Source organism: Eschrichtius robustus, chromosome 18 (genome assembly GCF_028021215.1).
Source record: "Eschrichtius robustus isolate mEscRob2 chromosome 18, mEscRob2.pri, whole genome shotgun sequence".
NCBI lineage: Eukaryota > Metazoa > Chordata > Mammalia > Artiodactyla > Eschrichtiidae > Eschrichtius > Eschrichtius robustus.
The window spans coordinates 69,841,547-69,866,016 of record NC_090841.1 but is presented as its reverse complement, the minus strand read 5'-3'; the positions used below and the strand labels follow the sequence as shown (position 1 = coordinate 69,866,016).

General features: G+C 50.6%; 1 protein-coding gene across 2 annotated transcripts in view; it reads left to right on the top strand.

Annotated features, from left to right (window-relative positions):
• The window catches only part of STK24 (serine/threonine kinase 24), a 103,207-nt gene that overhangs the window by 54,482 nt on the left and 24,255 nt on the right, over positions 1-24,470 (top strand). The window contains exons 2-3 of one of the 2 annotated variants that reach the window (XM_068526478.1): positions 3,813-3,951; positions 23,128-23,184. In XM_068526478.1, coding sequence (XP_068382579.1) covers positions 3,895-3,951; positions 23,128-23,184 — 114 coding nt within the window. In that variant the 5' untranslated portion in view covers positions 3,813-3,894. The remainder of the gene's footprint in view (positions 1-3,812; positions 3,952-23,127; positions 23,185-24,470) is intronic. The other variant, XM_068526479.1, reaches the window with a different exon arrangement.

Sequence of the window (24,470 nt, the reverse complement as noted above, 5' to 3'; positions counted from 1 at the left end):
ATATGTTCACATCTACAAACAATGATGGTTTCTTGTGCTCCTGTCTATTCATATCACCGTCTTGCATCCTGTGTTTTCGGCCGTGACCTCTAGACTGTTGACTGGCAGTGATGGGAGCGATACACCTGTCTTGTTTTTGACCTTAAAGAAATGCACCTTAAATTTTCCTTTAATAAGTATGGTATTTGCTATAGAATTTTGATGTGTGGCCTCTTTTTTGTTTGTTTGTTTTTCCATTAAGGAAGTCTGCTTCTATTCCTGGTTAGACTTTTTTGGTCTTGTTTTTATACAAACAAACAATAGCACATACTTTTTTCCTGTAATTTTTTTTTTTTTTTTTAAAGCATCCCCAGTGACCAATGGCTGGGAATCCTCTTATTAATTTTATTTATTTATTTATTTGTGGCTGTGTTGGGTCTTCGTTTCTGTGCGAGGGCTTTCTCCAGTTGCGGCGAGCGGGGGCCACTCTTCATCGCGGTGCGCGGGCCTCTCACCGTCGCGGCCTCTCCCGTTGCGGAGCACGGGCTCCAGACGCGCAGGCTCGGTAGTTGTGGCCCACGGGCTTAGTTGCTCCGCGGCATGTGGGATCTTCCCAGACCAGGGCACGAACCCGTGTCCCCTGCATTGGCAGGCAGATTCTTAACCGCTGCGCCACCAGGGAAGCCCATTTTCCTGTAATTTTTTAAAGATAGTTATGTGATTTTTCTCTTTCAGTCTTGATGTAAGTAGATGGCAATTAGCCAGATCTAAAGTGTGCCCTTTCTAATTTCTAAGGAAAAAAATTGGTTTCATAGAGCAGGGAAAGTCTTCTCTAGTTGTTGTTGCCAAGAGGCTCAGAGAGTTGCTTTGTTAGCTGAGAGCTATCCAGTCCCCTTCCGTTACATGTCGGTTTTGTTCTGTTGAGTTCTGCATGGTGCTCACAGATAGAACAGGAAAATAGAACCTGACCTGGCCTTGGACAGAGTTCCCATCGCCGATTCCCTCCCCAGTACTTCTTTCCTGGTCATGGGTTAGGAAGGATGCTGAGACAGCATTTTAGCTGGTTGTTCAGTTGATCATCGAGTATTGACTCACTTCTGGGCTGGCAGTTCTGCATCTCGGCTCCTAAACTTTCTCTGGGTTCTGGGGTGGAGGACTTAACGCGGCTCAAAGTGACAGCTGAGAACACCGTGCGCTGGCTTGTGTGTTGAGTTGAGGAGATGGTTGTGTTTTGGAACCGGCAGGAAGGGACGGCTTGTGGGTTGATGCCTCAGAGCCTCTCAGGTGGCAGCTGGGAGAGGCCCTGTGTGGTCCTCGTTTCTGTGTGTGCAACATGGAATTGTTTCTGCCTTTGCTGGGGTCGGTCAGAGACAAACAGGAGGACCATAAGTGGCAGGAGGCCGTGGGAAGAAGGGGGGCTCTGGGTGGCTTGGATAGCCTTGGTGAGCACACGGTTCTTTATGTTTCTGAACTTACTGTAATGTTAGATCTTCTTCATATATTGGCTTTAAGTTCCACTTCGGTACCTTCCCTCCGCGTTTTGGGCCAGGTAGGTTGGTGGGATACTGTAGCTCCAGTTTGACTGGAAACAGAAGTTTGGGGATTGGGGGGAGACGTCTGCAGATTTGGTTTTGGGAAAAATCATACACAAGCTGGAGATGAAGCCTAGTTAGAAAGGGGCAGTGGGGGGGGGGGATGATAGTTTGCTTTGTACCGTTTCCGTCGCTTCTCCGTACTTTTCTAGCCATTCTGACCCCAAGTTCGAGATCTGGAGACGGTCTGCCTACCTCTGAAGATGCGGTCTCGACTCTGAGTTAAGCCAGCAGTGTGGCTGGTCACCTGCTCTCGGAGCTGCGGAGCTGTGTCCTTACCTGCAAAAGAGAGAGATCGGACACCTTGACCTTTTAAGTTCTTATCCATCTGATTCAGCTTAGCTTGCCGTTTCGTGAAACTCTTCTCGTGCACAGAGAAGTTGGAATCCCAGGCTGTTAGAGCGGGAAAGGGCGTTGGAGGCCCCTGGCCCCCACCTCTTGTCCTCTAGCCCCCACCTCTTGTCCTCTAGAGCAGAAAACCGTGGCACGGAGAAGCCACCTCGTCGGCTCCCACCAAGCAGGATTTTCCTCTGGGGCTGGAAGGAGCGCGGGCTTCCCAGAGTCACAGGGCCAGGGGCCAGAGAAGGGAGAGGGGTGGCCGAGCGGCTCAGCCGCCAGCGCCTCTGACAGGGAGGCTTCCGTGGGTGCCGCCCTCGATGGCTGCCGTGTCCGGTGTTGCAGCGTCCACCGTCCGCCACCACCGTTCTGTGGAATCGGGCATCGGCTCACGCGTCCGTGTTCCCTTCGCACGCAGCCGTGGAGCGCCCACCAGAAGTGTGAGCAGGTTAGCCCGGTGGGGGACCTGCGGGCTCCTGGCCCGGGGTCACCGTGTCACGCTTGCCGTGGTTCTGAGGCTGGAAGGTGTCGTCTTCAAAGGGCCATACTGTCCCACTGTGGAATTTTGATTTACTGCCACCTTATTTCCCAGGTAGTCCAACGGGAGAAATTCTTGCCTGGCACGTGGAAATTGTTTTATTCGATCTCTAACGCAGAGCTGACGTTCACCTCTGTAGCTCATGTGTGTTGAAGGCACGAATTTGCATCTGTTCCAGGAGCCGTGGCCCCTCTGACGGAGATCAGAAGCCTAGCCGATGCTGCAGAGTCCCCGGTGGTGCCGGGCTCTTGGCTTCTCTCGCGGCCCTGGAGCTGCCTCAGCGGCCAGAGCTGCTCTTCCACCAGCCCTGCGGGCCGGCCCCGTCCCTCCCACACCTCTGCTCGCGCCCAGTCTCTGCCAAGAACCCCCCTTTGGTTTTGTGGTCCCGTAGCTGTCCTGTTGGCGCCGCGTGCCTCGTCCCTCAGCTGAGGATGGTTCTGTGGTCGCCTGTGAAACGCCTCCTTTCTTTGTACGCTTGATGCACAGGTGACTAAACAGAGTGTTCTGATTTCTGTTATTAGCATTACTGCGGTGGCAAGTATCAAATATCTTCAGGCATTTCTTTGAAGGAAAGAGGAATTTTTTGAAAAGAAGGAAATTGTGATACTATATGCAATAGAATATATACAGACAGCCTTGCTAGCTGTGCAGTTAGTTGGGAAGTATTGATGTTTTGGCATTGGGTCGTGGTTGGCTTACGGCAGGTTGAATTGCTAAAAGCAATTTATGTAACCTGTTAAGTAGACCAAGCATTTGTTACACTGGATTAGGTATTTAACTTAGTTTCCTGGACTTTGATGATCTTTTGTTGACTTAGTATGAGATTGACTTTCTGATTATGTGCTTCAATTTGATCTAATGAATTTTCTCTGGCGTTATGAATGGTAGTCAGCGGAGCTAGGCCAATGGCGAGGTTGATTGTAGACCAGTGCTTATAGAAGCTAATCACCCACATTTTTTTGTTCATATAGAAGCCTTTTCCCTTGCTTTTAGCTAGGGCTGGTGTAGAGTGCCGTGTAGATTTTGGAGTCATTATCGGTCACGTTTTTTAAACGGGTATGAAGAGGTGGAGTTTGCTTGTGTTGAAATATTTGGTAGAAAACGTTGGTTCTTTAAAAGTAACAGTTGATTTCTGGCTCTTTTTTGAGAAGGAAATGCTCTTACACTCGCTTTCTGCACCAGGGTGTGCCTTGAAGACCCCTTGCCCTTCTCCCATCTCCTGTATTCCTTACCTAGGTGGAGGTGTATTTCTGGACACTTTGCGTTTTGAAAGCGGAGATCCATTCAGAGGCTGACAGACTTGTCCCTAGAAGAAGAGGGGCATAAATATGCCAAATGCAAAACCACAATGATTTCTTTGATTGCAGGGACCTTTGGGCCAGCTTGCGGTAAGAACTTGCCTTTAGAAGATCCTTTGGTTCCCATCCATGTCTCCCTCTCCTCAAAGGGATGGCAGCCCGATGGACAGTGGGCACATGCCCCCAACATGGACAGACTTCCACGGAGGTAAGCTGCTGTCGGTGCCGCCCAGGCAGACGTGCGCCCTCCTGGTCAGCCCGAGCTCTGCCCCCATCCACACCTTGTGCACGTTGTGTCAGAGGCCCCGAGGCTTTCTCTCTTGTTTCCAGCCAGGGCTAGGGTTCTGCCTCATCAGGTAACAAGTAACCCTGTTTCCACGGGGCTTAGGAATGAGTGGAGTGCAAGGCAGCCGTGGCAGCTTTCTCCGGTGGAGGACAGGGATTCCCGTGAGGTGGTGCTCGTGAACTCGTGAAATGGTCGGCCCTTTGTGGTTCTGTGTCTGTAGTTCACTGCACGTCGGGCTTAACTCTGGTCACTGTGAGCCGCTGTTGCTTTGGGGACAAGTTTGCACAGAGTCTGTTTCCCTTCTTGCCTGATTTGGGGGGACACTGTTGACGCGGCTGCTGTCAACTGCTGTGGTGGGTCCCCCGCCTGAGTCTGGTGCCAGCGTGTGCAAATTAGAGGCCAAGCTCTCAGATTCTAGAAGGTGTTGCTCCAGACCTTGACCCAGGGAAGGCACGGCGGACCAGAACTCCTCGTCTCCCTAGGAACGGACCGCAGCCCTGGATCGGCTTGGTTGCTGCCGGCAGAGCCTGTGTCCTCCTGCTGTATTGCTTTACTCTTCAAGGAGTAGATGCAGCAGAAAATATTAGTGTATTTCCTAGCAAAGTTTTGTTGTTGTTTCGGTTTTTGTCTTTAAGAGCTTAGGTTTCCGGTTGAAAAGAGGAGAAATTTTCACTTGTCTCCCTGGGAAAAGGTGCTGGGAGTCAAGTTTCACTTATACTGGTTGAATGTAAAACTTTGGAAGGGGAGGTATGGCTGCTGAGAGAAATGGGTTTTAACCCGAGTGTGATCTTTCTGGCTTTGCTAATGGACCTCACCTCTCCCTTTCCGGCAGTGACGGGCAGAGTGAGCCAGTGGGCGTTGCAGGATTGCTGGCTGTGCAGGGTTGCGAGGTCTCGGGGGCCTGGTTTTTGCAGGGCTGTGTTCTAGAGCACGAGGGGCCGCGTGGAGGGGCTGCTGGGAGCTCTGGTCAGTGGGAGTCACTGCAGGGGGTGACTCACGTCATGAGGAACAGGGAGGCGCCTCCCTGCCGACAATTCCTCTATGACAACTTGTGCACGTTTTTAAGAAAGGAAACATCTTCGTTGTTAACTTTTGGGGTGGGGGGTCAGGTAACTTATTCCAACGCATTAAGATCATCTTTCCGACTGTTGTAAGGATCTCCTTGCTAAGCTCCCGGGCACGCTTAGGAGCTGCGCTCGCTCTGGCTAGTGTGGAAAGTATTGGGAAGATTATCTCCTGGTTCTTACATGTTCTTTTACTTTCCGGGCCCCGCGTATTGTGTTTACTTTCTAAGAGGTGCATTAAGCCATCTGCAATCCCTTGCTCTTTCTTTTGTGGGCTATCTGACCGAAGCGGCACCAGCTTTAATGAAAGGGAGCCAGTACCAAGCCAACTTCCATGTGAGAGCGGGAGGTTATGAACTCGAGGTTATTAAGTGAATTTAATTCTAGCTTCGCTTCTCGGTTTAATAGCGAACCAAGTTTGATATTACTTTTTCTGGTTTTAATCAAGTTTCTGCCTCCATTTGGGAAATTAGAACTGGTCCATCGGAGTCGCTGTCAACAGGAGTGGCACGTTCTTAGCCTGACTTTCTGCTGTCTTCTTTGAGCAAATGATGATTGGGTCTCTTGGCCCTCCTGCGTGCACCACAAGTGTGCGGGGTTGTGTCCATCTTTACCTTGTTTGTAAAAAGCACTCTTGGTAAACGGGGATCTTTGGCAGTTGGGTTTAAGACTGGCCCCCCCTAGAGCACATTTAACTAGTGTTCACTTGCGGCATACTGAAAAAAACCGAGCGGAAAATGTTTCCAACGTATTCAGTGAGGTGTGTGAGCCCTTAATGACTTGGGATTTGAAGTGTCTTTCCCCACAGGCAAGCCCACAGGTGTTTGCTTTTTAAAAACTGCTAGTGGGATTTTGTGTGTGTGCGGAAAGTCCTGGGGATTCTGAGCGCTGTCTCTCCCTGCAGCAGCACGTTCCGACTGTGTTATTCATTTGTGTCCGAAGGTCGTCCTCTCCCTTGATGGTAAGACCCAGGTTCTAGGGTCCCAGGCCCTCGCATCAGCTGTCCCCCCGCTGCCGTGTCGCACGCCTCCCTGCTTCTGGGCACTCGGAGCCCTGCTGCCCCGCCTCACTTGGGCCAGGGATGCAGGTGTGGGCTCTGCACCTGGACCTTCTTGGGTTGGTGAAGGAAGGAGATGCATAACGAGGACGTTATCACCCCGAGTAAGTGCTCCGGTGGCCGGGGCCCCAGTCCAGGAGGAGGGAGGTAGCAGGGCGTTGTCGTAATAAAGACGCCCGACTGAAGGAGGGGGAAGGGAAAGCCACACAAGGTGGGCGCCAGCACATGTGACTCCTGTGTGCTGGTCTCACCGCAGGGCCAGAGGTGACTCCTGTGTGCTGGTCTCACCGCAGGGCCAGAGAGGAGTGTTGTTCAAGGTCAGGTAACTTAGTTTGAACTGTATTCGACCACAGCAGACAATTGTATGCACGCAGTGAGTTCTCCTAGTTTGTTATAAAGGTAGTGTGGTTATCTGCTCCAAAAAAAAAAAAAAAGAAAAATTACACTGGAAACATTTGACGGAGGTGGGTTTCGCCTCTTTGCTGCCCTAGTTCTCTCCCTGCCTCTCTCGGCCGTTCCCAGTGCCCCCCTCGCCACCCCCTTGCTGCTGAGTAGGAGGAGGGGCCTCCGGGGGGCGGGAGGAGGGCGCGTGCAGGTTCTGTGCAGCTCCCCCTGGGGTCCTGCTCCTGGCCGGCCGCCTCGGGGGCTCCTGCGAGGCTGTGCACGTGAAAACCCCGATTTTCGGTTCCTGAAAGTCGAACAGTGTTTCGTCACTTTGGTTAATCAGAGACTCGAGAGTTTCAAACCACATGTAAGAGGTGTGAATGATGTGATATAAGCATTGTTGGAGCCCTCTGTTGTGGTTTCCCTTTCTCTCTCTCTTTTTTTCCTTGTATTCTCACTTCAAAGTTTAAGCAATAACTTGAGTCACCAGACTCTTTCTAGAAAGACAGTATCTTTTCTAGTCTGACATGGATATACGTGTTTTACTCATTGTGTGTGGTAAGAAAAGGTGTGGGCACTAGAGGACGTTGAGGTGTGTGACTGTAAAAGTCTAGACGTGTCATCAAAGAATGTGAGCATCCCATGGATCTCATGAGTCTGAATAATGAAATTTGCCACCAATAACCTTCACACTGTATGCGGGCCTATTCAGTCTTTGTCTGTAGGCTGAATCTCACTTTTATCACATAATTGGCACATCATTGGGCTCCGCGGATTGGCGGGGGTGGGGTGGATGGGGGAGGGTCTCACACTGACTGGAGAGCTGCTCTCTACCTGCTGGAAGGCTCTGAAGGTGGGTTCGAGCTAAGGGAGTGTTTCTGGATGAGCCCCCTTCTTGAAGATGTTAGTAGGTGCTACCTGATAAGATGTTTGGACACGTTGGGTCTAGTAGGTTTCTGTTACAGTATTCTCAGAGCTTTTGAGCCTTGAAGGGAAGTTTAATGTGTGGCATATTCTAAATCTGTTTCTTTGTGGGACCCTTCTTTCTCTCTCTGTCTCTCTCTCTCTCTCTCATGGTAAATTTCAATTCTATAAAATCCCCAGACGGATCCCTCTGGAAGTAGCTTCTCTTGTCAGCACTTGGGAAGGTGAGCCTTAGAAGGCATCCACTGTGGTTAAGAACATCAGTCCGGAGATGCCAAGTTAGCAACAAGTAACAGCTTTCTGTGGGTCTCCTGCTAGTATGCCGTCTTTAGAAAAGCATTCCTTTAAACGTTGGTGGTTTAAAAACTGGATAAATTGACAAAGGACCATGAAGCATGATACAAAAGGCAATTACTGAAATAACATGTTAATGTTTTAAACAGTTTTATTTTTCAGTAGATAGTTTTCTGAGTGAAACTGTGGGATTTGAGAGAAAATAAGCTGTGAAAGTATTTGTGCATGTCTTGTTCCATAGGAAACACAAAGATCACAAGCGCTGAAGCCTATGGTAGGTGTAAAATCCTAACAGAAATTGTTGGGGGCTTGGTGGTGGTGGTGGTGGGGTGATTAATACCACATTTCCCTAAAATCTTTTTGTCTCGATTTTTCATAAAAGCTTGCTAAAGATGTTTCGAAGATTTCCTCTGCCCCAGGTGGGGTGTGGTTCACTTTTTGTTCATTTAACGAACACTCGAAGGTTAATAAGCCGCGTTGTTTGGGGTCGAGTGCAGCCATGGGCCCTCAGGTCTGGGGAACGAGACAGCCTTCCTCTGACGGGAATTTCTAGTGTCTCATTCGCCTTTCTTTTTCTTGGTTACTGTTCGTGCTTGGCTTCCTTTTCCTGCTTGTCCTTTTGCACACTCATCTAGTCTTTTGCACACTCATCCAGTCCAGGGTCTTCACTACTGCCCGAGCTTCCAAATCTCAGTGCCTTGCCTGGGCTCTCCCTAGGCCTCAGATCCACTTAGAGAAACGCCTGCCGGGGACGGTCCCCCTAGAACGTCCCCTGGCAACTTCACATTCAACCTGCAGAGCAGGGACTTCTTCCCTCTCATGAGCCAGGTCTGCGTGCGTCACAAGTGTTCCCATTAGGAAGGGATTGATTGGAAGGTGCTTATTTAATGCAGAGGCAGTAATAACTTAGAGCTGGAACACGCAGGGGGCTTGAAAACCTGCCAGTGCCCCGTCCCACCCCTGAACGGGGATCTCGGGGCTGTGGCCGGACTGTGTTTATGAACAGCCCGATTTAAATTCCCGAGGTGCAGGGCCCCCTGCCTGCAGGCCACGCATCAAAGATGCCTTAGAAATGTGTTCAGGCTCTAAAGGGGTGAACACGTCAGGAACGTTAGGCCTTTGTTTGACGCTGTCTTCGAGGGAACCATGTCGAAGGCCCTGGTGAAATCACCCGTGGTCTCTGAGAGACAGAAAATCTGGAGACAGAGTTACCAGCACGATCTTCACCAGCGGCTCTCTGGGGTGCTTTGCCTCCCGTCCCTCCTTTCCCGCCCCTTCCTGGACAGTCGCTCCTGCGGCCCCCCCCGCCCCCCGCCGTGGCCCTGCCGTCAGGAGAGCAGGGGCAGGTGGGCTGGGAGCGGGCCATCCTTCCTGCCCCCGAGGGGGTGTTGGGCGGCAGCCCAGGAGGGGCCCACAGAGCCGCCTGCCACGGGGCTCCCCCTGCCGCCCGTCGGCCAGCTCGGGCCTGGAGGCTCCTGCGCGCCGTCCAGCAGGCGGGTGGCCCCTGCCGGGGGCCGGTGATGGCCCATCTCTGCACAGCCCGCTCCCCCAAGCAGCTGGTGTAGCTGAGGGACCGAGGTTACTGTGGGAGAAGCCTTCCCGGGCCTGCCCTGTGGGCTTCTGCCGGGGGGGACCAAGGGCAGAGCGGCCCGCCCCGGCTCTCGCCCGGCGTTGGGGGCCGCAGAAGTGCGGGCAGAGGCCGAGGGGCTGGCGGGTCGGGGAGCTCTGCCTCTGGCTCTTTCTCCTGATCTGGTCTTCAGGGACCTTGACTCATCATTTGAGGTAAACGGGCCACCCACCTCCCGAGTCGAGAGGAATCTGGAAAATGCCTGCTGCTTCTAGAAATGCTCAACCTCACGTTGTAAGACTCTAAGTATATTAAAACTTGGCGGGGAGAGTGGGATGTGTGCCAGGAAACGATACGATTTGTCCATTTTATCGTCTGTTTGTGATTCCGCTGGGTGGTTTTCTTAGGTTTTTGGCTCGTTCTTTTTAAACACAGTTGATTTCAGAGTTACTTCCAAATATCTGCCCTGCGTCCATGCTGCCACTTTCTATGTTCGCTATTTGTCGGCCCCTAATTTAATTTGCTATACTGTCTAAAGAAAATGGGTTTGGGGTTTATGCTTGTACGTAAGTGACGTGAATATGAGAAGGTAGAGTCTCTGAAAAGGGAGGAAATTCACGCACGTTTTCATAAACGTGATCAGACGCGCAGCTCTTCAAAACTTCCTTTGAGCGGCAGTTTCCCAGATGCTGGATTGTTTTTTTATTTTGTGGAGAGCGGCCAGATTGTCGGTCCACACCCAGAGGGGAGCACCAGTGCTGGCCCAGGGCAGAGCCCGTCCCGGGGACGCAGAGTCCACGGGCGCTCAGTTGTTTAGTCACCGGCTTCGGTCGCACGAAGAACTGGCAGCGACAGCCCGTCCGGCATCCTGCAGCTCTGCGAGGACAGCTTTTCCCTCTGCAGGAGCCCCGGCCTCCGTCTGCCCTGGTGGTGCAGTCAGGCTGCTTTCTTCCATGAGGATTGCCTTTCTCTGAGCAACAAACAAAAGCTTTATATCCTGGTGCCTCCGGCTAGGATTTTAACAGTCTCCCTCCACGTTTGCTGCCTTGTGTAGTCTTGGGTATCATACTCGTTGATTCCAAGTGTAGAGACAAGGGTGTCTTTGGTTCTCGTGAGCTGCCTGCCACCCCCAGGCTAGCGGGGCCCTCGTTCCCCCGCAGCGATCTGCGCAGTCATTCAGCCACGTGGAGGGGGAGCCCCGTGCCCACGCTGTGACAGCCACCCTCCCAGCTTCCGTTGCCATTCGGAAGTCATCTGCCGCATTCCCCGTGGACCTGGAACAGCTGCAACTTCTGGGAGAGGGAAAAGAACATCTGTTTTCTCTGAGAGTGATTTTTAGCTTGCAAGCATCTGTCCTTGCGTTTCTGGGAAAAACAGAAAAGATACAGGGAGCCCTTTGTATCAGACTCCAGGGTGACCGCGGGTAGAAGCAAAACAAGTTACTTCTGGGTGGACTAAACTAATCCCCAAGTAAATCTTGCTTTGAAATCACAGGGGAATACGTTTCATTTCCATCATGGGGAAAAAAAAGGTCGGCTCAGCACCAAAGATAACAGAGAACGTCGAGACGTTTCGGGGGGGCGGGGACCGTGGATTCCTTTCTCTCCCCCTGAACGCACTGTCCTAGTGTAATTGAAGGGAGTTCCTGAAGACTTTTGGCAGCTCTGTTTTATGTTTTTCTATCCAGAAAGTTGAATGAATTAAAATTCCAGTTAGGCTAAATATTTTACTTCACCAAAAAGAAACTCAACTCTGTCTTCTGGCTGTTGCCTATAATTTAAAATAAGTATTAATTGTATTTCTAGTTCTTTTTGTCTCAACATACATCTTCTGCCTATTCAGACCTTCGTCTGAGGTATCTAAACACAGCTGATGTATTCGGGTAAAACAATTAATTATGCCATATGCTTTCTTTTCTAAAACTTCTATATTTCTAAGTAAATTTCTAAAAAAAAAAAAAAATAGTATCATATATGAGATCACAAATCTTACTTAGATTATGTAATGAGGAGTGCTTGGTATGTAATCAAAGAGAAGACTGACTCCCGGTGAGGGGAAAGAACTCCTTCCCTTTCAGTGGTCCACGCAGCAGAGCAGGACTTTCAGGCATTTGGGTGAGTAGAGACATCTGCTTCAGAATGGAAACATGGGCTGCTCGAACCAGGCCCTTGTGTTGAACCCTGTCTGGGAGCCACACGTTGTCACGGCCATTACTGACCGACCACGGTCTGCCAGGAGCCAGACGGAGCACTTAGGCTGGCTCTTCTGAAGGCGTCTGCATGGGGCTGTGTGGACGCTTGTGTGCTGTGATGGAGTCTGCCTCACCGAGGCAGAAATGGAGCTGGGGGCGGTGGTGGTTCATGTCATGGTTGGGTGTAGGGGCAGGGGACGCGTATCCGTATCTCTTCAGCAGCCTCAGGTCTGCGCCCCAGGGCTGCCTCAGGGAGGGAGCCCTGGATTTGCACGTCGGATCCGAGTGCAGCTTGACTGTGTCCAGTAGCTCATCGTTAACGAACTTACTATACATCGAGCACATGTGCCTGTTACCTAACTGTTCATTCTGGAGTAGAACTGTGCAGAAAATAAAGATGAGTGAGGTGGCCAGGAGGCTGCAAGGAAGAGAAGCGAGAGTTCAGACAGCAGAGACGTCTCCTCGGTGCAGTCCGGCACCGGACAGACAGGCATGTTGCAGGAGAAGCCCCTTACTTTGGGAGCTGTTTACCGTTAGGGTATGGTAAATACCCTGAAGGATGGAGATAAAAGTGTAAATGTGAATTTGCCACCCGTGCATTTGAAGTACAGCATCTGTTTTGCGTGAATCTACTAATTCCATACATTATCTTAACACTGAAGGCACCTCTTAAATTTGCAAAACACAATAAAGTCTTCTTTTTCAGCCGTATTTGCCCTCTGACTTAGTCCTGTCTGATTTCTTTGGGCTGGGTCTGTATCAGAGAATTAATACTGAGCCCTCAATAGTCACTTCTTTTGGTTTTATGGTTTTGTGGTGGATATTTCTGACAAATGCTGTGTAATAACCATTAAAATCTTCACCTGGCAGAAAGATAATCTTGTAATTATTAGAAGTATTTCACTTTTAGGAAGAGTATAATTTTTAGCTTATGATTATGGCAGACTTGTTCGATGTAGCGGTTTATGATCACTGACTGTTGTGTTTGCTCTTTTATGAGGACAGAGCAAGGGAGGAAAGTCAAGTCCTCCTCTTTTATCTCCCAGGGCACCCTTTCCATGCTTCTCTCTGTTATTTCTTTTCTGCTCCCTCAGATTTAGGTCATTTGTAAGTGTAGTTCCCTGATTACCTTGTAAGGATCTTTACGTTTAAGCAGATGTTTTTATCCGTCTTAGTTTTTAACCAGCATTCAGCACAGAAACTTCCCATGAACAGATCTGTTGCTGTGTTGTGGCGAATATGTGCTGATGCAAAAGAGAGGAGCGCCTCAGTGCCCATCCGGGGGGCGGGGCTTAATTACTGAACCTCAGCGGCGCACACATGCACACAGTTAGGAGGCGGCCTCTTCCAGGAGAGAGAAGCCTGTGACGTAAACCCGGAGAAGAGCGTCTTAGGGACGGCTCAGTGCTCTTTCCAGTTTGTTGCAGGACGTGAGGACAAAAGTTCTTGTTCTTGGCACGAGGGAGCAGGGCGTGTGAATCCCGCAAGTCACAGGCAGACCTTTTGTAAACCGATGTCTTTTTTCAGGCAGGAAGATTAGAGTTCATTGCTCTCTGAAAGGAAACCAGTTAAGAACAGTTACCCTAGAACATGTTTTCCTCACTGGAATCCTTTAGAAATTGCTTAGAGTCTGTGATGTTTGTTACTGTGGTTCTTGCTGTTTAGGTTTCTGACTCAACATTAAGTCTGGATTTGAGCCCCAGCTGCTCCCCCTCCCCGCGCTAACGAGGTATCCGCGTCCGTAAAGCGGAAGAAGCTGATTACCTAAACGGACAGGATTACCGGGAGAATCAAGTGAAATACTCCTTATGAGGGTCTTGGGTAAAGCATGCGGTGCTGCGGTGTCGCACTCTTGCGGGATGAGGCTGGGACCCCCCCCTGCTGGACCAAGAGGAAGACCCGAGGCGCCCCGAGGCTGTCCCCTCAGGGAGCCTGTGGTGAAGGAGGGTGTGGCTCTCCTCAGGCCCTGGAGGACGCCACTCTCCCCTCCTTCCGCGAGTGTCCTGGTCCCAGCCCACTGGGCCACTGGTGGTCGGGGGCGGGGGCGGTGAGAGATGGCCTGGAAGGACAGCAGCTCTGGCTGTGTTCTCGCTGTCATGTCAGGTTTCTGATGGCGATGGAGCGAGCGGACACAGAGGAGGGTTCAGGCCTCTGGAAAGCACTGCAGACCTGGTCGACAGGCAGGCCCGAGGCCTGGTGGGGCTGGGCAGGTGGTGGTAGAAAATACGATGCAAACGTTTCACATGTGCGGAGACTCTCACACCTAATGTTCATTTCCAAAAGCACCTTTCTTCTTCTCTAGAAACTCCTCTCGTTAGATGACAGCCCTCTGTCCCAGGAGGCACCGCATCCCTGGCACGTAGAAACGCACCTCCCTCCTCCTCCTCTTGTACTGATGATAACCTTTTCCAGGTGTTGGTGTTATGTTGTGATGTCAGGAAGAGTCCCGTGCTTCAGGAGTGTTCCTAGAATATTCTGTTCTTTTAAAACATTCAAGGGCAAAATCATTTGCCTCCTTCCCATCCTTTCTTGCCTCCTTCCTTCCTCTTTATATAGATATTTTTAGAGGACCATAACTGATCCATTTCTTCCCCTACCCATTTCTTCTTTCTTGAGTAAATTTTAATTCATACATTACAAAGAAATCATCTAGTTCATTGTAAATTTTTAAGCTTATTATAATAAAACATTGTGACCTGTTCTGTTTGCATTTAAAAGTGTCTCCATCTGTAATTTTTTATTGCTATTTTTTGGCTTGGTAATGAAAATGTGTAATACTGTGTTTTCCTCCGAATAAATCTTTGGTTGTATTGTATAGCTTTTGGTGTATGTAGTGTTTCCAGTATTTTTGGATAATTCGTAGTGATGCTTTTGATTTTTTTCTAAGGATTTGATCCAGAAATTTTCAGTTGATTTGTTTCTCTTTGTGCCGTTTCAGGTTTTATTGCGCAGTGTCATTTTAGTTGATATTTGCAGGTAGTGGCCTTTCTCTGGTTGCATGCTTGTTTCCAGCACTAGAAGACTTTGTCTTGGACCACTGTTGTCCTTTTTAGGGCCTCGTGAAAGAGTGGAAGCCTGGGCTGTCCCTCCCCGCGCCCGTCGTCGTCCCCCCCTGCACCCGTCGTCGTCCCCCCCCCATGCTTATCCTGCTTCAATTTTCTGTTTTCTTCTTTTTTTAATTTATTTTTTTTATTGAAGTGTAGTTGATTTACAGTGTTCTGTTCATTATTGCTGTACAGCAAAGTGATTCAGTTATACATATATACATTATTTTTTTAATATATTCTTCTCCATTCTGGTTTATCCCAGGATATTGAATACAGTTCTCTGTGCTGTACAGTAGGACCTTGTTTATCCATTCTATACAGAAGAGCTCACATCTGCTGACCCCAGCCCCCTCCCCCTTGGCAACCACAAGTCTGTTCTCTAGGTCTGTGAGTCTGTTTCTGTTTCATAGATAGGCTCATTTGTGTCATATTTTGGATTCCACATGTAAGTGATATTATATGGTATTTGTCTTTCTCTTTCTGACTTATTTCACTTAGTGTGATAATCTCTCGTTGCATCCATGTTGCTGCAAATGGCATTATTTCCTTCTTTTTTATGGCTGAGTAGTATTCCATTGTACATATGTACCATATCTTCTTTATCCATTCATCTGTTGATGGACATTAAGGTTGTTGGCTATTGTGAATAGTGCTGCTGTGAACATAGGGGTGCATGTATCTTTTCGAATTACAGTTTTGTCTGGATATATGCCAGGAGGGGGATTGCTGGATCATATGGAAACTATTTTTAGCTTTTGAGGAACCTCCATACTGTTTTCCGTAGTGGCTGCACCAATTTACATTCCCATCAGCAGTGCAGGAAGGTTCACTTTCTCCACGTTCTCTCCAGCATTTGTTATTTGTAGACTTTTTAATGATGGCCGTCCTGACTGGTGTGAGGTGATACCTCATTGTAGTTTTGACTTGCATTTCTCTAATAATTAGCGACATTAAACGTCTTTTCATGTGCCTATTGGCCATTGATTTTCTGATTGATCTTCTCATTTTCTTCTCTCCCCATTAGTTCTGTTGTGTAGGTAATTGATGAGACGGGCCTCTCCTCTGAACACCCACAGCATTTTGTGTCTTTGTGGTACCCACCACAGGCTGGCTGGTGGTAGTTATTTGCCCACTTTTCTATTATGAAAAGTGATTTATTTAGGAAAAGAGCCCGGACCCTACTCATTTTATAGACCCCCAGTGACACTGTGTGCGTAGTAGGCGCGAATCACTGAAGGAATGCTGACATCTGTGAGACAGAGGAACAATTAAATCAGCTATTTTTGAGGTCAGGGATCGTGTTCTGTGCCTTGAGTGTAGTTGGAAGGTGCCATGAGTGTCAGGGAGTTGCTTTGACTGTAAAACGAGGTGGGGTTTGGGCTTCGATACCAGTTTCCTGCCTCCTAGTTTCACAAGCCTCCCAGTGGACCTGGGTTCAGACAGGGGGCACTCTAAAGTTAGTGTGGTATTAATAGCTCAAGTTCATGGGCACTGCTGTGTGCCAGGCACGGCCCTGAGGTGGGGTGTTCTTTAGTCCCGGGAGCAAATGGGAAACTGAACGCGGCTTCAGGACTGGTCTCAGGGTCCCAGAGCTGGTGCGGGTCAGAGGCAGGATCCAAACCCGGGCTTGAGAGCCTGGGTTCCTGCACAGCACCTTAGCAAAAAGGTACCTTTGCTTTAAAAACCACACTCCTAAGGAAGTCTGGGACTCCCCGTTGTTTCAGTAAAAGACCTCCTGGGCTGAGCCTTTCCTTACAGTGCAGAGGCAAAAGCAGAGCTTAACTTCATTTCAGAGTTCATGGTGTAAAAATCTTTGTTAACGGTGCAGAATCCACCCCTTTTCTCATTCACCTTGAGTTAACCTCTCCGTCGTCTGATGTCTGTCAAGCACCCGTGAGGGTTGTGAACATGGGGAGTGCCATGCCAGCCCACCACCTCCAGACAGTACAGGGCAAGCTTGCCTGTAAGCGGTGTTGTTGTTGGTGTTGTGTGTGTACATTAATTTCCACGAGCAAAAAACTACCAAAGGCAAAATCAAAAGACAGACGAGGAAAATGCTGTGTTTGTGGCTTGTGTTACAGGAGGCTACTTCCCCTAATATTAGGTCAATAGAAAAACAGACAAAGGATAATAAGGGCTCACAAAAAAGAAAACATACATGACTCTAAAATATGTAAGGATGTGTTCAGCCTTACAATGAAAGACAAACTTTGTGAGTTACGCCCACCCCCCGCCCCCCCCCCCCCCCCCCCCCGGCAATGGATTGATGACCGTCATTTGCTCAGGCTGCCGTAACACGGCGCCACAGACCCCGGGGCTTAAACAACAGAAGTTTATTCCCTCACAAACCTGGAGGCTGGAAGTCTGAGGTCAGGGTGTCGGCCGGGCTGGCTTCCTCTGAGTCCTCTCTCGTTGGCTTGCAGGTGCCATCTTCTCCCTGTGTCTTCACATGGTTGTCCCTCTGTGTGTGCCTGTGTCCTCATCTCTTCTTATGAGGACACCAGTCACATTGGATTAGGGGCCACCCTAATGACTTCATTTTAACTTACACCTCTTTGAAGACCCTGTCTCCAAATTCAGTCCCGTTTTGCGGTACTCAGGGTCGGGACTTCAGCATATGAATTTAGGAGGGGGACACAATTCATTCACCTCCTAAGAATGACTGAAAAAAAGTTGGATTACACTGTCAAGGGACATGGTGTGTTGGCAAAGAAAAGGGAAATGAGCTCTCACACGTTGCTGGAGGCAGCCTCTTTGAAGAATAATGTCATTATCTATTTAAATTCAAGTGTGTTCCTTTGACTCAGCCTCCAGCAACTCCCCAAATGATACATCCACGAAATTGACACCTGGCTCACCATAGCAAAAGAATGGGAGCAACTTGATGTTGTCAATAGGGTGTGGGTTAGTTACGGCTTTAAAAAAAAAAAAAAAAGGAATTCCTTTATGGACAAGTATAGAATGCTCCAAGGAGAAGCAAGGTATATAGAACAGTGTATAGAGCGTTACATTTGGATAGAAGTGGAGAAGGAGTTGATAGGTATTTGCAGAGATATTTCTATGAAGTCACAGAAGATGCGTCGCTAAGCTGGTGGGCGCGGAGGCTGGACAGCCAGGAGCCAGGGGCGAGAGAGAGACGCCTCGCTTTACACACTTCGGTGCCTTTTAAGTGGTGAATCCTGAAGTTATTAAATAAATAACTGTTTTCTTTCCCTTATGAGAAAATTCTCTTACAAGGTCATTCGTAACTTCCATTGTCTGGGGTCATTTTTTACACATGAAATTATTCTGATTAAAATCATTCTTATTTTAAGAACTCTTACTTATTTTCCTTAGAGTGCCTCACACGTCATTCACTTGGAAGGTTTTATGAGGGCAGTGATTCTGCATCTGGGCTGTGACAGTGCTTGGTCACTTGGTCGAGCAGGTCACCTGTGTCCCTTGACCAGACCATCCTTCTCTAACACTCATGCCTCAAGGCTTGTAGGGCAGTAATTATTTTTTCATTCTAGTGTAGAATGTGGATGAATCATTGTTCAAGATTTTATTCCGCTCAGAAACTCCCATGCAGAGAAACACTGTTTAGACTTGTTAATTGGGCTTTTTCGGTTTTACCAGGTTATTTCGAGGCACTTATGGGTGACGCTGTTGAGGGGGCTAATAGCACTCTGCCTGTGTTTAGTCCCCCGAGCTTTGCAAAGTGCTTTCACATTCATTATCTCATTTTCTTGTCAGGTGAACTGTGAGGTTTAGAAATACAGATTATTGCCATTTTTTTCTGGCTGAGGCCCTCCAAGCTTAGGTGTCTCACAGTGAGTTAGTGATGGTCTCCTATCTCCTGGAGGCTGCAGGGTGTAACAACTGGCTTTGCCAAGGGGAGGAGAGAATTAACCGGTCAGCACTTCTGTGCAGTAGCACTTCAGGCTTATGGACATTGACTGTGCAGCTCAGTGGTTTTCAGTGGGGGCGACTTTGGCCCCCAGAGGCCACGGGCAGTGTCTGGCCCTGACGACTGGGGATGTGCCACTGGCCTCTAGTGGGCGGAGGCCAGGGATGCACGCTGCGCAGCGCCCTGCAATGCACAGGGCAGCCCCACAACAGAGGTTATCCAGCCCCAAGTGCCGGTGGTGCCGAAGAGGAGAAATCCTGACGGAGCCGCGGGGAGCGCTTGGTCTGCAGCCCTCAGAGCCCATCTTTCCTGAGCTGGTCCATTTACTCCCTTCTGAATGTTTCTTCTTTGGGGGTGGGTGGTAGAAATTATTAGTTGGGATGGTGACTGGTGGCAGATTTCAGAGGCCTTTTCTGCCTGTGTTGAATGAGTGTCCTGCACTGGAGGGGAGGTGCTGCGCGGGGGCCAGCTGACGCGGCACAGGTCCTGTCTGCACCGCAGGACTCCGCTCATCCTGAGACCCGGCCTTCGCTCTGCCCCTGGTTTTCATGACGTCCGCAGCATCTCTGTCCCAGTCAGCATGTGAGGCAGGCAAAGGTTGTTCTTAGTACCCTTCCCTTTCGGTCAGAAAGAGGAACCGGCAGCTGAGGGTTAGCGTTGGGGAATTCTAGCCAGGAGAGGGTGGAGCCAAGCAGACCCAATAGCCCTGGACTCGTTGGGACCGTGGGAGAGAGTCAGCCTAGAGAAAGAGAAGTCTTGAGTCCAGAGGAATGCAGCCATGGAGGAGGAGAGTGCTGGGGGAGGTGATGAAGGGGGTAGTGGAGTCACCGGTTGGGCTGGGGGTCACCCGTGGGAATGGGAGGTGGCGGGTGAACGGAGGGCACTGCTGGTGGGGCTAGTCTTGGGCGGAGGGTGAGCCGGGCTGCCTTCCCTGAGGCAGGGACAGTGAGGACAGAGTCTGGGCCTGGAGCATGGAGGAGGGAGAGGGGCACCCCGAATGCTGTCCTCAGAGGCCGGCGGGCGGCACACCTGGCAGCGGGAGCAGCCGTGCAGAAGCCTGCGGGCCTTGGAGCTGGGCGCAGGGAGAAGCTGGCGGTGAGAGGAGGAGGCAGGTGGGTCGGTGCTTGCCAAGGGCTGGTCCGCCAAGCCACAGAGTTGGGAATTCGTACTGGAATTTGGTAGAAGCTGTCAGCTATCTTAAAACCAGCGATGGTTTTGTTTTAAAGAGAAAGGAGAGTGACTCTCGCTGCGTGAAGGACCTGTGGATACCTTTGTCAGCCTGTCCTCTGCTGCGTCCCCCAGGGCTTCCTGTCGGTGGAGGGCATTGCCCGTGTGCATTTGAGCGAGGCTGCCTTCCCCCGCCTTGCCCTGCCCCCAGCCTGTGCCCCGCCCCCAGCCCGCCCCTCTCCCCGCCGCGCAGGCGCCGTTTGTTCGCTGCTCCTGGCCTGCTCCTGGCCTCGTCCTTGCACACCTCAAGGGCTGAGTAAGAGCGAGAGCCGGCCCCGGTGCCCTCCGGTGACTTTTGGGAGGAAGTGTGAAGTGTTATCAACAGGCTACAGGATGGACCATTCTCTGGCCCTCCTCTCGCTCTCCACGTTAGGTTCTTGCAGCTTCGCTCCTGCCCTACCTGCTGGCTGACCGCACTTGAGCGCCTCGTTCCCTCCCTCCATCGCCGCCCCGGTGCCAACTCATCCTTCGGTTCATCTTAAAAGTCAGCTGGTTCCGCCTCTGTGACCCGGCAGGTCCTGCTGTCCCCTCGCTTGGGGCCCACTCCTGGGAGCTGCGACTCGCCAGTCGTTGGAGGTCTGGCCTCCGCCTTAGAGACGGGCTCCCCACGGGGACCGGCTGCGGAGAGCACAGAGCCGGTGAGGCCGCTGACCCCTCGTCCCCAGGGCTTTCCCCCGCTCTCTCGCTGGCTCGGCGGCCGAGGTGAGCGGCACACCCCGTGGGGCGGGAAGGCAGGTTCAGCTGAGAGGTGGGACCAGTGGAACCTTTCTTGACGCAATTTCCATTCCCAGACTGGTGGAACTGGTGGAACTGGGGACACAAGCACCTGGGTCCTAGGACCTGGCCAAGTATTTAAAAAGCAATGGCCTGAATGAATGAAGGACCTAGTGCTGTTTTCCTGAGTGCCCCCTGAATCTGGCGGACCTCGTGTTGGGTAGCGTTCAGGCCCTGGCCTGTCTGGTACCAGGAACGAGCTGGATGAACAGAGAAGCGGGGCTGGTCTTTTTACTGCATCTTCCTCTCCAGGAAGATACAGTGAAGGCTCGGACTTTATAAAGCCTTTCAGCTGGGGGCACCTGGTTTGCCAGGTGTTCTGCTGTTGCTGAAGTGCCCCTGAGGGTTACGGGAGAACAGGTCACTTTGTCCCCTGTCATGACTCCCTGAAAGGAGAGGGAGCCGTGCAAAGGGTTATTTTGCTTCCTTGGTAGGTAGTGAGGAGCTGGAGCTTTGGAATGGAGGATGAGGCGGGGTCACCTGTCTCGCTGCTTCCGGAAGCTGCAAAGTGACCCTGAACCTCCGAGTCAGCACAGACTGTTTCCCAGGGTGTCCTGTTCCTCTGCCCCAGCTCCCCACAGATGCAGATGCGGGGTGGGGGAACCTGCCTGCCAGAGCTGATGTCGCTGTAGGGAACTCACCCTCAACACCCACGAAGTAAAAGGGATGGGAGCCGGGCCAGACAGCGCCGTAGAAAAGAGAACGAGAGTAGAAATGTGCACTCCCAAGTTCCTTATAGAAAAACCATTTAGCTTTTCCTGTGCCATCAAAAATGGTGTCGGCCGTTCCCCGCAGTAGTTGATTTCTCGCTCTCAAACAAGGTGCTTTTGGGGTGTCTAGAGGAAACAGCACGGACCTTTTCCAGGAGCAGGTGTTCGGGAGGTATTGGCGTGGGGAAGAATTGGGCGTATCTGTGAAATAAAGGAGGGCTGGAGAATACTCTCTCTGCCAGGAAGTTCTCTTGAAGTCAGAAGCAGGGGGTGCTGGAGCCTGCTCAAGGCTGGTGCCCAGGACTGGATGAATATTGAGTGAGTAAATGTTTGTGTCTATCAGGTAGACCCCAAACACATCAGGTAAGGTTTCTGTGCCTTTTCCAGTCTAGACTGGAATTGTCTTCATCGTATCAGGAGTCAAGGGCATTTAAAGACTTGAGAAGGTGTTCCACATGCAGTAAAACTTGGGATGTTTCTTTATAATATCACAGACTTGGCTCCAGATGTCAGGATTTATTTTAAATTGTAAAAGAAACTTACAAGTGTAGTGCAGGCATGAGTGCCTCCCTGAAGTGAACATGCAGTCAGCATTATTGCCCTTCCTCCGCTACAGGTGCCACAGGCCGCCTTTCCTGGGCTTGACCGTGCCAGGCGCTGCCCCCAGCCGCTTAGCTTGCTGTTGGTGGGAAACACAGACAAGCAAATCTAAGTGAAGATCAGACCAAAGGTGCTAAAGTGGGGGGGGCGGGGGGGCGGAGAGGGGAGCCGGTGAGGGTTTTCCTGATTGAAGAAACTGCGACTCAGTCCAGAAGAGCAAATCTTTCAGCATCGCTAGAGCCAGGGAGCAGCGAGGATGGGGCCTGGCGAGGGCCCTGCTTGCTCTGAAGAGCTCGGGCTCAGCTCCATCCTGAAGGTACCAAAGAGCCTAGGAAGGGTTTTGTTTGCTTTTCTTCTTTTTGATGCACTTGAAAGCAACCGGAGAGTGCCGCGTTAGCAGGAAAGCAGCCTGATGCTGGCATACCTGCTCCCAGGCTGTGGACCGGGCGCCGCAGGCCGTGGCACGTCGCCGCGCCCCCCAGCCTTCAAGCTTGCCTGCTGTGGTGCGGGCACTCGCTCGGCCAGGCACCCAGTCAGAGGCTTCAGAGGAAGCAACTGCCAGGTCTGCGGGCTGTGAGCCGGGGTCTGGCTCACCCCCAGGCCCTGTGCTCCTGACCCCGCACCGGTGTGCCCTCATCCCCTGGGAGGGCTGGGTGGGTGTTTGCTTGCTTGGCTGGCTTTCAAGGGAGTAGCACTTGGGGATTTGTGTTTGAAAAGAACCCTGGAAGCCATGGGCGCTGGGGGGCTTCAGGAGAGACGGATGGAAGAGACACAAGACACGGAGGCTGGTGAGGGGGCTGGAGGACTGGGGCAAGGCTCGGGCCCCTCTGCTCTCCTGGAGATCCCGGAGGGGGGGATGGCGGCCTTCAGGGTGGCCGCCCAGCTCCAGAGCAAGGCAGTGGGGGACAGGCCGCACCAGCTATGCCACCTGCCCTCTGCGCATCTCAGAGCTGCAGGCGGGGGTGGGGGGGGCGGGGGAGGTGGCCCGTCCCCAGGGCTGTGCTCCGGTCGCCTCCTGTCTGACGCTCAGGGCAGGATGGGTGTGCATGGTACTGGCCTTGGGGACTGGTTCCCAAACGCTCCTGTGCCAGAGGATCACCCCCTGAGGTTGTGTGAAAACAGATGCGCCCCTCGGAGCCCTGGTGCAGTAGCTGTGGAGCGCACTGCCGGGGGCTCTGGTGCGGGGCCCCTCCGGCACAGCGCAGGCTTCCCACCCAGTTCTCACTCGGACACGCTTTTCTCGCTGTTGTGTATTTATAAAATTTTCTAGTTCCAAAATGACAGCGCAAAATACCCTTAGATTATTTAAAATAATCTTTTCTGCTTTTTTAAAAAAAAATAATTTGTCTCTCTTTTTGTTTTTTCTGTAGGACACTAAATTATGGATAATAATGGAATATCTTGGTGGAGGCTCCGCGCTGGACCTAGTAAGTATCACGTTGGGTGTTTAATACGCATCCGAGGTCTTCTCAGTCAGTCTTGCTTGTAAAGATAATTCTGTTTACATTTCTGTTTCCCTTTTAAGTTGCATGAAAAAAGGACCAAACTATTCCTTATAATAGGGATTTCTGCTTCTGATACGTTACTGTAAATTATAGATCTTTTTTTTTTTTGCCTAACATCTTTATTGGAGTATAATTGCTTTACAGTGGTGTGTTAGTTTCTGCTTTATAACAAAGTGAATCAGTTATACATGTACATATGTCCCCATACCTCTTCCCTCTTGCATCTCCCTCCCTCCCACCCTCCCTATCCCACCCCTCTAGGTGGTCACAAAGCACCGAGCTGATCTCCTGTGCTATGCGACTGCTTCCCACTAGCTATCTGTTTTGCATTTGGTAGTGTATATACGTCCACGCCACTCTCTCACTTCGTCCCAGCTTACGTCTGCGTACAGATCTGCTTTTGAAGACAGTTTTGCTATTTCATGGGAAACCAGTGAATTCATTCCAAGCAGCCATGAAGGATGTCGCCTGCTGTGTCTGACTTAAGAACAGTTTCTTATTTTCTAAAACTGGTTTTAACTTTTGTGGAGCTGGTACCCCATCATTGTTTCATGTTTCAGATAGTAACTTCGCTTCTAAAATATGCGTGGAACATTTTCATTTATGATTAATCAGAACTAGAATTTTTAAAATTAAAATTTGATATCAGAGGTAAGAGACGGGCACAGTATCACAAATGGGAGCAGCCGTCAGGCCAAGCAGGAACGCGTGTTTCTGTTTCCTGGATGCACACGCAGAGAGGCCTTGCTGCGCTCACAGTGTGTCTGTGGTGGAGCTGGACCCCCGCCAGTGGCGGTGTCTCCTACCTGGCCTGGACCTAGGTGTCCAGCCCACACACATGGTAGAGGCAGCTCCGGTGTAGGATGACCTCAAAGTCACAGTCTGTAACTCCCCTCTTGTGGTAAAACATGGTTACATGTTGGCCTCTGATGAGATGCTCAGAAACAACCAGTAAATCATGAGCATTACTTAAGTCATCCTTGAAACACAATATATGCAAAACAAATTTTGAAAAATCTCACACAGTTGTTTAGCCCCTGACATTTCATCCCCATGTGGTTATGTGGTGAAATCAACGTAATCAGCACTCTTTCCCTGCCCGTCCTGTAAAAGCTGGGCTTTTGGGTGAGTGGTGATTTCCAAGACAGGCCTGATCTATCATTTTAGTGTTAGAGCGTGGGTTCTGCTTGCTAGACAGTTGTCAGGAT